General features: G+C 37.6%; 1 protein-coding gene across 7 annotated transcripts in view; it reads right to left on the bottom strand.

The window, feature by feature from the left end:
- Nucleotides 1-14,364, bottom strand: part of SPIRE1 (spire type actin nucleation factor 1) — a 209,256-nt gene that overhangs the window by 150,669 nt on the left and 44,223 nt on the right. For 6 of the 7 annotated variants that reach the window (XM_082417058.1, XM_082417059.1, XM_082417057.1 and 3 more), the window contains exon 2: nucleotides 12,231-12,265. The exons of the other annotated variant lie outside the window; for it this stretch is intronic. In XM_082417058.1, coding sequence (XP_082273184.1) covers nucleotides 12,231-12,265 — 35 coding nt within the window. The remainder of the gene's footprint in view (nucleotides 1-12,230; nucleotides 12,266-14,364) is intronic. 7 annotated transcript variants of the gene reach the window in all.

The raw sequence follows: 14,364 nt of genomic DNA on the forward strand, positions 1-14,364 counted from the left end.
TTTTAATGTGGCTACTAGAACATTTAAAATTACATATGTGGCCCCCCGTTATATTTCTATTGGACAGCACTGTTCTAAACAAGTTCCAAACAGAATGGTTGCTTCCTTCCCGGAAGAAATTCTTCCCGTAGTTTTTGTTTTAACAAGCAGGAGACTGGGAAAGAATGTGGGGGAATGCAACATGTAATTAAAAACAGAAACTAAAAATCAGTAATGCTTTGAAATTATCACTTTGATGGTCACTTGAAATCGAACATTTTAAGATAATATTCTTCAAAGACATATATAATAATATAGTACATTTAAGTGACATTAAAATACAATATTATCACTATCTGTAAAAATTCATCAAGCTACAACCTAATGATCTATGCACTTTTTTCAATGTGCTATACTTAAATATTTTAAAATATAATGTTAACACCACACAAATTAATTTAATCCAAACCAAGTGATTCTGTGTTTAAGGAAAAAGAAGATTCTTGCTTTTGCATGCTTTCTAAAAGTTAAAAGGAGTGAAATAAAAGCACCCTCCTCCTTTCATTTCCTCCCTTTAAAGTCAGAACTCAGTAACAGATCATTTAAATACTACCCCTTCTCATCAGAATCTCCTTAGCAACCTTTTACAGCTTGTCATGGGTTGCAGAATTTTCCTATCTCCCATTCTTAAAAGGGCCTGTGTCCCTTCCAGAACAAAGGAATTTAAAACAGAAAACAACAAGCTGTTTAAATAAAAATTTTAAGGTCACAATCTCCTTCAATTCTTTTGCCAGCTGCTTTCCTGTAAGCATTCTGTTTTCCTCCCTTCCCAAGTTAAAATCAGATCTGGTAACAATGACTCCTGCAAAAACAACAGGGGACACTTCTAACAATACATGGCAGTCATAATTACAGGCCATACCTACTGGTCCAATACCATGAGACCCTGGGCCCATTTCACAATTACAGGTTGTGGATCCATTTTTAATTAATTTATTAAATTTCTTTCCTGTGTAAGCTGTATAACAGTAATAGAATAATATATTTGAATATACCTTAATAAGAAAAGTACCAAATAATACAAATGATAATTGTTTTGCTCCTTTTTATTACGTTGGAATTAACTACCTAATTTTATTAACCATGCAGAAGGAAAAAATAAAATTCCAAGTTTAATAAAGCCAAATTTATATAAATAAGTTTAAGATATCAGGTACTATTGCCTCTAAAGAGGGAATATTTGTGTCCAAAGCGTGTATCCACTGTTCTCATTTTTGCCATGTTCATGTAATCCTAACCAAATTATTTACTTATTTATGTATTAAAACACAAGCTCTGGGACTTCCCTGGTGGCGCAGTGGTTCAGAATCCACCTGCCAATGCAGGGGACACGGGTTCGAGCCCTGGTCCAGGAAGATCCCACATGCCGCGGAGCAACTAAGCCCATGAGCCACAACTACTGAGCCTGCACTCTAGAGCCCGCAAGCCACAACTACTGAGCCTGCGTGCCACAACTACTGAAGCCTGCGCACCTACAGCCCATGCTCTGCAACAAGAGAAGCCACCGCAATGAGAAGCCCGCACACCGCAACGAAGAGTAGCACCCGCTCGTTGCAACTAGAGAAACCCCGTGCAAAGCAACGAAGACCCAACGCAGCCAAAAATTAATTAATTAATTAATTTTTTTTAAAAAAAACACCTCTGAATAAAAACATGAGAGTGCAACAAGTAAAGTCAGTCACCAACTCCTCACTGGAAAGCCATACATACCTTTTAAACTTATATTCTAGAAAGTACTCTTGCAATAAAGTTGATACTCTAAATAGAAAATGATCCTAAGGGGAAACAAAAAACAGCTCAAAATTCAGTTATACTAGGCCAAACTATGTTTCAACACACAAACAGTTTATATTTCTACTTGAAATATAAATGATATAAAGATTATTTCAAAAGTCTGATTTAGCATTCAAATATTTCAATATTCTCTCATAAAACAGATTTGAAGTAAATTACTTAAAGAGTTTGGGGGATTACTCCACCCTCTGACTCTGAGTTCCATAAAAACAGTTTTTAAAAAGAAACAGCAAGGGACTTCCCAGGTGGTGCAGCGGTTAAGAATCCGCCTGCCAATGCAGGGGACACGGGTTAAATTCCTGGTCCAGGAAGATCCCACATGCCGCAGAGCAACTAAGCCCATGAGCCACAACTACTGAGCCTGTGCTCTGGAGCCCGCGAGCTACAACTACTGAGCCCACACGCCTAGAGCCCGTGCTCCGCAACAAGAGAATAGCCACCACAATGAGAAGCCCACGCATTACAACGAAGAGCAGTCCCTGCTCACCGCAACTAGAGAAAGCCCGCGCACAGCAACGAAGACCCAACGCAGCCAAAAAAAATTAATTTAATTATTTTTAAAAAGGCTTTAAAAAAAAAGAAACAGCAAGAAAATGAAATAAAAGACATCCATATTGGAAGTGAAGAAGAAAAGCTATCTCTGTTCACAGATGACATGATCTTGTACATAGAAAACCCTAGGGAATCTACTAAGAAACTACTAAAACTAATAAATGAGTTCAGCAAGATTGCAGGATACAAGATCATTATACAAAAATAAATTGTACTTCTAAATATTTACAGTGAACAATCCAAAAACGAAATTAAGAAAACAATCCCATTTATAATCACATCAGGTCAACTGATTTTTGATAAGGGTACCAAGAGCATTCAATGAAGAAAAATAGTCTCTTCAAGATACAGCTCTGGAACAAATGGATATCCACATGCAAAAGAATGATGTTGGACCCCTCATACCATATCTAAAAATTAATTTTTCTTTCTTTCTTTCTTTATTTTTGGCTGCGCCACATGGCATGCGGGATTCTTAATTCCCCAACCAGGGATTAAACCCACACCCCCTGCAGTGGAAGCATGGAGTCTTAACCACCAGACCACCAGGGAAGTCCCTAGCAATGCATTTCTAGATATGCCACCAAAACAAGAAAGAAAAAACAGAAGATTGGTCTTCATCAAAATTTAAAACTTTTGTGCTTGAAAGGATACCATCAAAAAAATGAAAAGAAAACTCACAGGATGGGGGGAAATATCTGCAAATCATATATCTGACAAGGAACTTGTCTCTAGAATATATAAAGAACTATTACGACTCAATAATAAAAAGACAAATAACCCAATTTAAAAATGGGCAAAGGATCCAAACAGACATTTCTACAAAGATGTACAAATGTCCAATAAGCACATGAAAACATGCTCTGCTCAACATCATCAGTCATCAGAGAAATGCAAATCCCTAGCACGAGATGCCATTTCACACCCACTAGGATGGCTAGAACAAAAGTCAGATAAGGGGTGTTGGCGAGGATGTGGAAAAACCAAAACTTTCATACACTGCTGGTGCAGTGTGGTAGTTCCTCAGAAGTTAAAACACAGAGTTACCAGTTGACCCAACAAATTCTGCTCTTGTGTATATATCCAAGAGAAATGAAAACTTACATCCACACAAAAACCTGTACAGAAATGTTTATAGGAGTGTTATCCATAATGGCCAAATGGTGGAAATGACTCATATGTCGACCAACTAATGAATGGGTAAAAACAAAATATGGTCTATCCATACAGTTGAATATTCACAAATAAAAAGGAATGAAGTACTGATACATGCTATAACACAGATGAAGCCTGAAAACATTATGTTAAGTGAAAATCACAGTCAGTCACAAAAGACCACATATTATGATTCACTTACATGGAATGTCCAGAGCAGACAAATCTATAGAGAAAGAAAGTAAATTAGTGGTTGCTACAGGAAGTGGGAAGATGGGGGATGATAGCTAAAGGGTAACAGATTTCTTTTAGAGGTGACAAAAATGTTCTAAAAGTGATTGTGGTGATGGCTGCATAATTCTGTGAATATAACAAAAGCTAATGAATCACACACTTTAAATGGTCGGTTGACTTGTACAGTTTGTGAATTACATTTCAATAAACCTCTCGCAAAAAATTAAGAAACACCATCATCAAAAGAAATTAGGTAATTATCACAATAGCACAACATCAATTTTACTGCTAACAGGTTTTTCTTTTAAATATGTCTTACAATATCTGCCAAATACAGTAAAATCTCTACAAAATTTAGGGAAGATGCCAAGAGACACCACACTGAACAGCAGAAGCGCTCTTAATCAGCCTCTATCTAGCTGACTTTCCCATCTCACACTCCCCAGTCCTCTAGAGACCATACTGACTGATCTCCATGACAACTACTGGCCATGAACAGGCTAGCTACTCTTAGGTCACCAGGTAGGGAGCTGAACGTTTACCACAGGTCAGTTGAGTCTAGTCCCAAACCTATTCATACAACTCTACTTATGTGACTACAAAAACAATTTAATTAAATGATGCTTTAACTGATGAAATGTGAATGCATAAAAACGATACCCCTCCTAACAACAAGCAAATGAAGATACATAGCAAAATAAGAATGACCATAGTGAAACAGAAGAAAATTTCAGAAGGAAATGATTTTTCCCTTGAAGAGACACTGGATCTACATCCAATCTTTAATACAGCCTCTAAGACCTGGCATCACTTGTCTGCCTCCATTTCCTATACCTTCCCCCTCACACTCTCCATGCTGACATCCTACCCTCTGTCAGTTTCAACAACAGCTTGCTCTCTGAGTCCTCACTATGATGTCCTTTTGCCTGGAAAGTTCCACTCCATATCCAAACCCTTTCCATCAGCCTGGCTAACTCCTTAAAGCCAAGTTTGTCATTTACGCAAAGATGCATGTATCCTTAAGAGTAGCACATAAAGGTGCTCAAAGAATAAGTCAACTTTATTATGTATATATGGGAAGAAATGTCTAGAAGAATATTCTAAACAGTCATTACAACTAGATGGTAGGGTATGAAGTTATTTTTACTTTCTTCTCTGTATCTGCCTGTGATACAAAATACAACAAGCTAACATAATTTCTATAAATGAAGAAAGGTACTTTGAAAAGGAAATAAAAATCTAGCTCCTTTGGACTTCCCTGGTGGCGCAGTGATTAAGAATCAGCCTGCCAATGCAAGGGACACGGGTTCGAGCCCTAGTCCAGGAAGATCCCACATGCCACGGAGCAACTAAGCCCGTGCGCTACGACTACTGAGCCCACGTGCCACAACTACTGAAGCCCATGCGCCTAGAGCCCATGCTCCGCAACAAGAGAAGCCAGAGCAACGAGAAGCCCGCGCACCGCAACAAAGAGTAATCCCCGCTCGCCGCAGCTAGAGAAAGCCTACGCACAGCAAGGAAGACCCAATGCAGCCAAAAATAAATTAAATAAAATAAATAAAATTTTTTAAAAATCTAGCTCCTTTCGACTTTGATACTATCAGCATTGTATAATCTGTGTTGAAAATTTCTATTTTATCTTATTAAAAACATTTAAAATTTAAACTATTCATTAAGGCAGATTGATATGGCCCCTGGATAAGGCAAGTTATTAAGAAAACTTTCTACTCTATTATCAAAGTACTTAGAAGTGCTTAAGTTACCTGAAAGGTAAACTTTCTGCTCCTTCAAGAATAAAATGTTTACTCCCAGATAATTTGGTTACTCTGAAATCCTTTGTGAGACATACGTAGAGTACAACTGTCACTGGTCTTCAAATATAGTAAAAACTACACAAAGGAACACTACTTGTTATAAATTTTGTGTCCTATGGTCAAACAATGTTGTTGTGGTCCAGGTGCAGGTTGGAAAAGAATTTCCAGACACAAGGCAGAATGTAAGGAAGATAGAGTTTATTAAAGAGAAGGTCGCTGCCAGAACAGTAGGCCTTAAAGGGTCGCTGCAAGAACAGCTGGCTGACTTCCTGGTAGCCAGGGAAGTCGACCCCCTTTGTGGGCTAGTAGCCAACTTTTATAGCCTCAAGACAGAGAAAATTCCTGCTGTCAGGATGGCATTAGGTGACTGGTCAGGATGCTACAACGTTACTACATGGTGATTATTTTGCCTAATATGGAGTCAGGGGGCTGTCCGGTTTAGATTAGGAGAGCCCATGGCAGCAGTTGCTATGGGAGCTCGGTTAATTCCGGAATTTTTGTCCTGTGTCCTTGATGTAGGGTATCCTTGATGTAGGGCTCCACAAATGTCCCCTGTATTTACGACATGTATGACTGTACCACAGAAAGGCCATTTTGGTAATATTATCTGAGACAGAGTGAGAAGAGAGGGGAGCGATGGGAATGAGGGGGCAGAGGAGAGAGAGATAGAGGAGCTATCATGATGCCGCCAGTCTACATCTGATGATACATGAAATCACATCATCAATATCTCACCACCAACCTCCATTAGTATTGACACTCAGAAGTAACAACTCAAAGGTAGACACAATTTACTCTGAGGGCACACAAACCGATTTCCAGACCATATAAGTTAACATCAATCAAATGGCTGTGTAAATTTAGGCATGTTTGGATTCTTTAATCCAAAAAGACAGGAAGCGGAATGTGAGTATACTTCCTCTTCCTTTTAGCCTGCTGATCAAGGAGAAAATGCTGTTGTTACCAGCAGTTAATTTGAACTTACTCTTCCAATCCTTTTAAAGAACACGTATCATCATTTTAACTTATCACACAATCCTATTTATAAACCCTTAAATCAAGGTTTAAGATCAGACAATGCCTTCCAATAAAAGGGCAGATGTGATAGTAATACCTTTTTGTTTCTGCTAGATATTCCTAGATTTACTAAGTTTGGTATCAAATACTATTTTCACAATCACATAAAACAGGCTCGGGACTTCCCTGGTGGTGCAGTGGTTAAGAATCCGCCTGCCAATGCAGGGGACACGGGTTCGAGCCCTGGTCCGGGAAGATCCCACATGCTGTGCAGCAACTAAGCCCGTGTGCCACAACTACTGAGCCTGTGCTACAACTACTGAGCCTGCGCTCTAGAGCCCACAAGCCACAACTACTACTGAGCCTGCGCTCTAGAGCCCGCAAGCCACAACTACTGAGCCCGCGTGCTGCAACTACTGAAGCCCACATGCCTAGAGCCCGTGCTCCGCAACAAGAGAGGCCACCACAATGAGAAGCCTGCACACTGCAACAAGGAGTAGCTCCCACTCACCGCAACTAGAGAAAGCCCACGCACAACAACGAAGACCCGACGCAGCCAAAAATAAATTAATTAATTTAAAAAAAAGGCTTACTATGCAGCTAAAGCTGATGCAAACATTTTTGTAAAGATATTACATACTTCTTTCATGTTAATTTTTTACTTACTTTTGAAATTAACTGAGGGCTATCAAATGTCAATTAAAAGAGAGACTACTCATCCAACTATCACCATGAGTCTACATGAGCCAGAGGTAAAATCAAAGTACAGGGGGCTGATTTAGCTAAAGACAAAATGGATTTTTTTTTTCGTATTATACTCTGCATTAAAGCAGCAAACACCCACATACTATCTTTGGCAGTTTATTTTAGGCTGCTCAGGAAACATTAAAATTTTTCACATAGTCCAGTTTGTATCAAAAACTGTACATAACCAGAATCCAATAAGTCCAAATACTATGATGTATTTCTTGGCTCATTCTCAAAATCTTTTGGGTTTCCCCACAAAGCAGACTAATTCTAGGTCTGATTTCCAAGGAGGTTAAAATATTGATATGCAGCGTAATTCTTGAGTCATTCTGAGTAATTTAGAATCAGACTAATTCACAAATTACTCCAGTACAGACCCTACATTCACCTAACAATGGGGCTGGAGGTTCATGGATGGCGTTCGTTCACTCCTTTGCCTGGGTTCCATTCAAAAGGATCATATTCCCGGGCTACATAATGCCAGGACCAAAAGAGTCATAGGTGAGAAGCATATACAGAATAAGGACAATTTCACTGTCCCAAATGCAGCACAAAATTAATTATCAGCATTATGCAGATGCCTCACACAGCAGACAAATAAAGGCTGGATAAACACAAACATAAGAAAGGTGAAGAGACGTGGTTCTGCAACATACTGGCTATACGGCCTTGGGCAAGTTACTTAACCTCTCCGTACTTTAGCTCTCATTTCCAAAATGCAAATAATTAGTATCCACTTCATAAATTTGTTGTGAGAATTAAATTAATGCCTATAACAGTAACTCAGCATAGAGTAAGCTCTAAAGTATTTTTTTAAAGATGTATGTGGGAATGAAACAGTAAGTACTTACATACAGTACACATGAACTTTATTTCTAAGATGGGAAGATGAATCTTTTTCATAGTTTCCCTCAGTAAAGCTTAAATTTTTCCGCTATGCTCTGATTTTTACAAACTAGCTCTATCAAGATTAAAGTATTGACAAAAGTTATTTAACTTTATATAATGCTTTAACCAATTCCACCTAAAATACAGCAAATCCATCAAGGAGAACAGAACAGGATTGTCCTGGTTACTCATTTAACCTTCTTGCCTGCTAAAGGGAAAGGGCTTCTGAGTGCTACATAATTAACTGTAGTTAATAGAAGACAGAATGTGATGAAATTTGGAAAGCTAAAAACAATGAAAAGGTCTCAATTAAGATGCTTGAAAATTCAGATCTTTTATGTTTTAGTATTTTTAAGTGCTTAGCCTTTTCTTCAAGTATAAGAGTATATAACCCACAAGACTATTTAAATAATGGCAGAAGGAAAAACTTGTAAACTGGGAGTGAAAGCTCCCCTAAACTGTGGTTGGGACTGCTTCCTTGACAAGCAAATCCCAAGTACAGGTCAGTCACGCAAGACTTTGTTTGGTTTTTTTCACTCAAGAGTTTATAAATTACCAATTTGAGCTGTGAGCCATTCCGGGAGGGGAGGCCAAGGGAGAATAACACACTATTTACCTTGCAGGTCCTCCTCAAAACCAAAGGGACAGAATACAGATCAGTGGATGCCAGGAGTTGTGGGGTGGGGAGGGAAAAACAAGAGGGGGAGTGGGGGGGAACGGGGGAGGGGGGAGGGACACAGAACCTGAACTTGACTGTGGAGATGGTGTTTGTCAAAACTCGAATAATTTTAACTAAAAAGTTTAAATTCTACTGTATATAAATTATATCTTCAAAAAATAGAATCAAAGTTGTAAAAAAAATTAAATTGCCTATTAAAGTAAAAATTTTGCATGTCTTTTAAAACAAATTACATGAAAGATTTCCTTTCATGAGTTCAAACTCTGGAAAATACTCGTATAATCCAGTGTATTAAAAAAAATTTCCACACAGTGAGAAATAAGGAAAAACATCTGATTTTAATAAACATTAAGCTATTCTTGAGGTACAAAATCCCGTTAACAGTTGACTGAATGCCTATGTATGGCCTCCTTGCTTTCTCTAAAGTCCTAGTTTTGCTTGGTTTTTATGAATACAGGTAAAGTATGAAAAAGAGGACTATCAGTAAAACTAGAAAAGAATTCATAATATGATTTTTATGTACTAAGAAAACTATTAAAATAAACAGTCAAACACTTCAAATCACGTCTTTCAGCCACGTGAAAAGGTGAGGGGGCTGAGGCTCCCCTCGGGTCTGGGAGCCTCCCCAGGAGTCGGACCTTCTTCTCCCCCACGGGAAGCCGCAAGCGTCCGCCGTGTTCATTCACCGGCTCCCACGACCACAACCCCACCGTGTTCATTCACCGGCTCCGTGCTCAAGGCTCGACCTGTACAGCGAGCCGCCTTAGGTCGAGACCAGAGCGAAGAAAATGGGGCGCTGACGGAGCTCAGGCGCGCCCCTCCCTCCTCCCAGGGAGAGGCTGTGGGCACGAGCACCGTGGGCCTCCACGTGCTCTCGGTGGTCGAGGCCCCTTCCCACTCCTCCCACATGCACCCGGGTTCGCAGCCCTGGCTGTAGTGGACCCAACTCCAGAGAGGGCCCGTGGGGCTTCTCACTTACAGGAGGTACAGGGAATCCCTTTTCTCAACAGAAAAGCAATTTCAGGGTGAAAAGAGGCTCTGGAAGTCACCGTTCTGACCCTCGCTCTCAAAACAGATTGGCTTCATCCCCATATCACGGCTTTCCTCACCTTCCACCATCCACCTTAGGGCTCTGGTTTGACCTCTCTGGACCCCCAATTCCATTTCTCAGGAAGAAGTATCTCTGCTCTTCAGGCCCCAGCCCAACAGTCTCAAACTAGTTAGCTTCAGGACCCCTTTTACACTCAAAAATTACCAGGGAGTCCAAGGAGCTTTTGTTTATATGAGCTATAATCTATCAAACATTTATCGTATTAGAAATTAAAACTGAGAAATTTTGATTGAATCATTCAAATTAAATTGTTTAAAAATAATATTAAATATGTTAATATGTGTAACGTTTTTATAGAAACTCAAAAAAAAATAGTGAAAGGGGTGGTATTGCTTTACATTTTTGCAAAATCCCCCTCTCTCTCTCTGTCTCTGTCTCTCTCTCTGCCCCCTTTCTACCACTACCAACACCAAATGTATGGTCTTCCCCAAGCTAAAAAACAAAACAAAACTTCCTACTTAAACTATCTTCTCCTTCTCTGGAGTCAAACTTCTTGAAAAAGTTCCCACTCCCTCTACTGCCCCTTCTTTTTATTATTTTAATTATCAAAGTAATATACAGTGACATTCTCATTTCAAAAAAAATCCAAGCAATATAGATAAAACACCATACACAATCGCAATCTCTTCCCCAGAGGTAATAACCACTGTTACTCTAAAAAATACCCTGAACCCATTCTGTAAACTGAATATCACACTGAACTTTTTATTTTCCCATGATTTTCCCTCTCCAAACAGACCAAAAAAAAAAAAAAAAATCTGAGAGTTCTGTTTAGATTCCAATTCTTTTGGTGATCCAAGTTATGGATCAAAGAGGAGATAACATGAAGTGACATTCCTATACAAAGCAAGTGCTAAACAAAATGTTAAAACCATGTTGATTTTATGGCAACAAAACATAGTAAGAATAATGAGATTTATGACTATGCCTTGTATGTAAAAATCTCACATTTCATTACCTAAAGGCAGATGAATGCTGATTATATTTGTATCGTTCTGATGTAGATAATAGTGTGTCTTTAGAGTTTATAAAACTTTTTCACCTATATAATCACTTAAAAATTTTACAACCCATGAGATTAACAGAGATTATCTTTAACATTTTATAAGTAAGAAAGCCAAAGTTCTGAGAGAAAAAACTACTTGCTCAAAATTACATAGCTAGAAAGATGCACACCAGAAACCACAGACAGAACTTGTATTTTTGGACTCAAATCAAATCCCAATCCTTTATATCATATTGAACAATACATCAAAAATTGTCACAATATAAAAATATTAAGTTCTTGCTCATTTTTACAGCTAATTTGGAAGAAATTACCTCTAATTCTCAAGTTGAACAGAAAACATAAAATGCGTTGAATAACTTCTGAATGCAAAAAAGAATAAATTATTTTTGCTTCTTTATTATACAATATAATCCCTTAGGAAGCTTACATCTTACTTAAAATAACAATTAAAATTTAATAAAACCCATATCAACATGTAAATGTATTATAAAATTAGAAAAATAACTTCTTAAATCCTTAATTAGGCATTGCCATTAACAAAAGACCTAAGACTCCTAATTAAGGATGACGCAACAGCTCCAGAAAAGACCACCACACATACATAATTCATCAATGCTGCCCTCATATTTCAGTGTCACCACTGAAATTTCTAAAAGGGACACATGGAGTCGCATTAAATTGCACAATCAGAATTTTAAATTATTTAAATTATTAGAAAATAATAAACCTACTTATACAAATGACAAAGCATTTAATTCATCAGTAATCTTGCTGAAACACTTCCCAAGTCCCTATTTTTTCCTACTCCCAGGCAACTCCATAGGAGTCCAACACATTTAAAAGATTTATTATGACACACTAGATTGGATTATTAAAAAACTGAATGTAAACTACTTCTTATTAAGGGCTCTGAATCTTAGTTAACTCCATTTCATAAACAACAACATAGGAAATTTTTTAAATTATGACTAAGCTGATCTTTATAACACACCTTGACATTTTAAAACTATGGACGAGATAATTGATTTTTCTTCACATTTTACTCTTCCTAAATATAAAAAATATATACTTACTCTCAGTACATTCTTATCAGAAAACCAAAAACCCATAGTGAGATATTTCAGAACTCAAGTTAGTCTAAAGAGAACTTCAAAGCTGCATTACTGAGAAATATTTGAGGATTTTTCTTACCTCTGTTTCTGTACAATGTGAATATTCCAATTTACCTGTAATGAAAATACAAAAAGTTACTTTCAGAGGATTTTGGGTTTTTTATCATTGACAAAACATATCTGAGCTATTCTGACTATGGCTTCATTATATCTATGAAAATTTACACACAAAAAAAGGTGTTAGAATGACCAAGTTTCTAGAAGGTCCTGCTTAGGGATTTAAATTTAAAAATACCCATAAGAGGGCTTCCCTGGTGGCGCAGTGGTTGAGAATCTGCCTGCCAATGCAGGGGACACGGGTTCGAGCCCTGGTCTGGGAAGATCCCACATGCCGCGGAACAACTAGGCCCGTGAGCCACAATTACTGAGCCTGCGCGTCTGGAGCCTGTGCTCCGCAACAAGAGAGGCCGCGATAATGAGAGGCCCGCGCACCGTGATGAAGAGTGGCCCCCACTCGCCGCAACTAGAGAAAGCCCTCGCACAGAAACGAAGACCCATCACAGCCATAAATAAATAAATAAATAATTTTTTTAAAAAAAGGAAAAGAATTGAAAAAAAATATATATATATATATCCGAATCACTTTTCTGTACACCTGAAACTAACACAATATTGTAAACCAGCTACACTTCAATTAAAAACAAAAACAAACAAACAAAAAATACCCATAAGAGAATAATAAAGAAAAAGATGGGAAGAACATGCTTAACTGTAATAAGATATAAAACATATACACATATTTAATATACATATATAAATAAATGAAAGTAAAATAAAAACTTTTTTCTTGCTTTCTTTTTAAAATAACTTAAAGTACTTTAAAGGCCTTTAAAAGGTACCACTTAAAATGCTTTTAAATACCTTAAAAAGATCTTTAAAAGACTCTTGGGCTCTTCCCTAAATATATTTCCAGTTTAAAGTTACACTGATCGTTTCAATTAAAGCAGAAATGTTTCAAACTCCTATTTAATATACAATGGTTGTTTTTCTTTAATACATGAAGAGACACAACCATATAATTAATTTAGTAATTCTTCCAGTAGAGGATCATCTATAGAATAACCAGACTGGGGGCTTCCCTGGTGGTGCAGTGGTTGAGAGTCTGCCTGCCAGTGCAGGGGATACGGGTTCGAGCCCTGGTCTGGGAGGATCCCACGTGCCGCGGAGCGACTGGGCCCGTGAGCCACAGTTACTGAGCCTGCGCCTCTGGAGCCTGTGCTCTGCAATAAGAGAGGCCATGGTAATGAGAGGCCCGCGCACCGCGATGAAGAGTGGCCCCCACTTGCCGCAACTAGAGAAAGCCCTCGCGCAGAAGTGAAGACCCAACACAGCCATAAAAAAATAAATTAAAAAAAAAAAAGAATGAATGAAGAATAACCAGACTGAACAATATTTGGCTGCACCAACGTTAACATTTTCTCGTCATCACCGAGACATAATACCAAAGAACATGTACAGTTACATATTTCTGTCAATTTGGGTGATTAAAACATACTTTCAAAATAAAAAAACAGCTATTTTTAAAGGAGAATCACTTATTAAATAGCTTTAACAAAAAGAATACATAACATATTTATACTGGATGCTAAAAAACTTAATTTCCCCAGTCTACATTTCTTAAATTTCATTGTCCTAAGTTCAAATATATATGTATCTCTACCTCTTTCCCTCCACCCAAAACTATCTTTCCTCCTAGCTAACTCCTTCTCCCCAACAACTGATGGGTTGTTCCATCAGTCTGTGATTTTTTTTTTAATGATTAATGAGAATTTATATACCTTAGAGTCTATGATGATACCACCAAAAAAAAAAAAATCATAAATAATGTTTTTATATGCCTCCTAACTCTTAAGATGAAAAATAAAGTTGAAACCCACATTTCTGTTGACCTAATGATGCTAATGTGAAATACTGGCTGAAACTGAGACCAGAAAATAAGGAACCTTGGGTTCTGTGAATTAAAAATGATATATAAGCAATAAATAATTTTAAATTATATGAAGACACTGACAAAATGGTTTTAATATATGTGTGTATATACTAGAGTTTGATAAATATATAACTGTTATTTATATACTTAGTGTTATATAAAATTATGTATTATAGTTACATTTTTCATATTATATATTATCTTTATTTATATATGACTGCTC

The sequence above is a fragment of the Balaenoptera physalus genome (genome assembly GCF_965194825.1).
Source record: "Balaenoptera physalus genome assembly, chromosome: 12".
Lineage (NCBI taxonomy): Eukaryota > Metazoa > Chordata > Mammalia > Artiodactyla > Balaenopteridae > Balaenoptera > Balaenoptera physalus.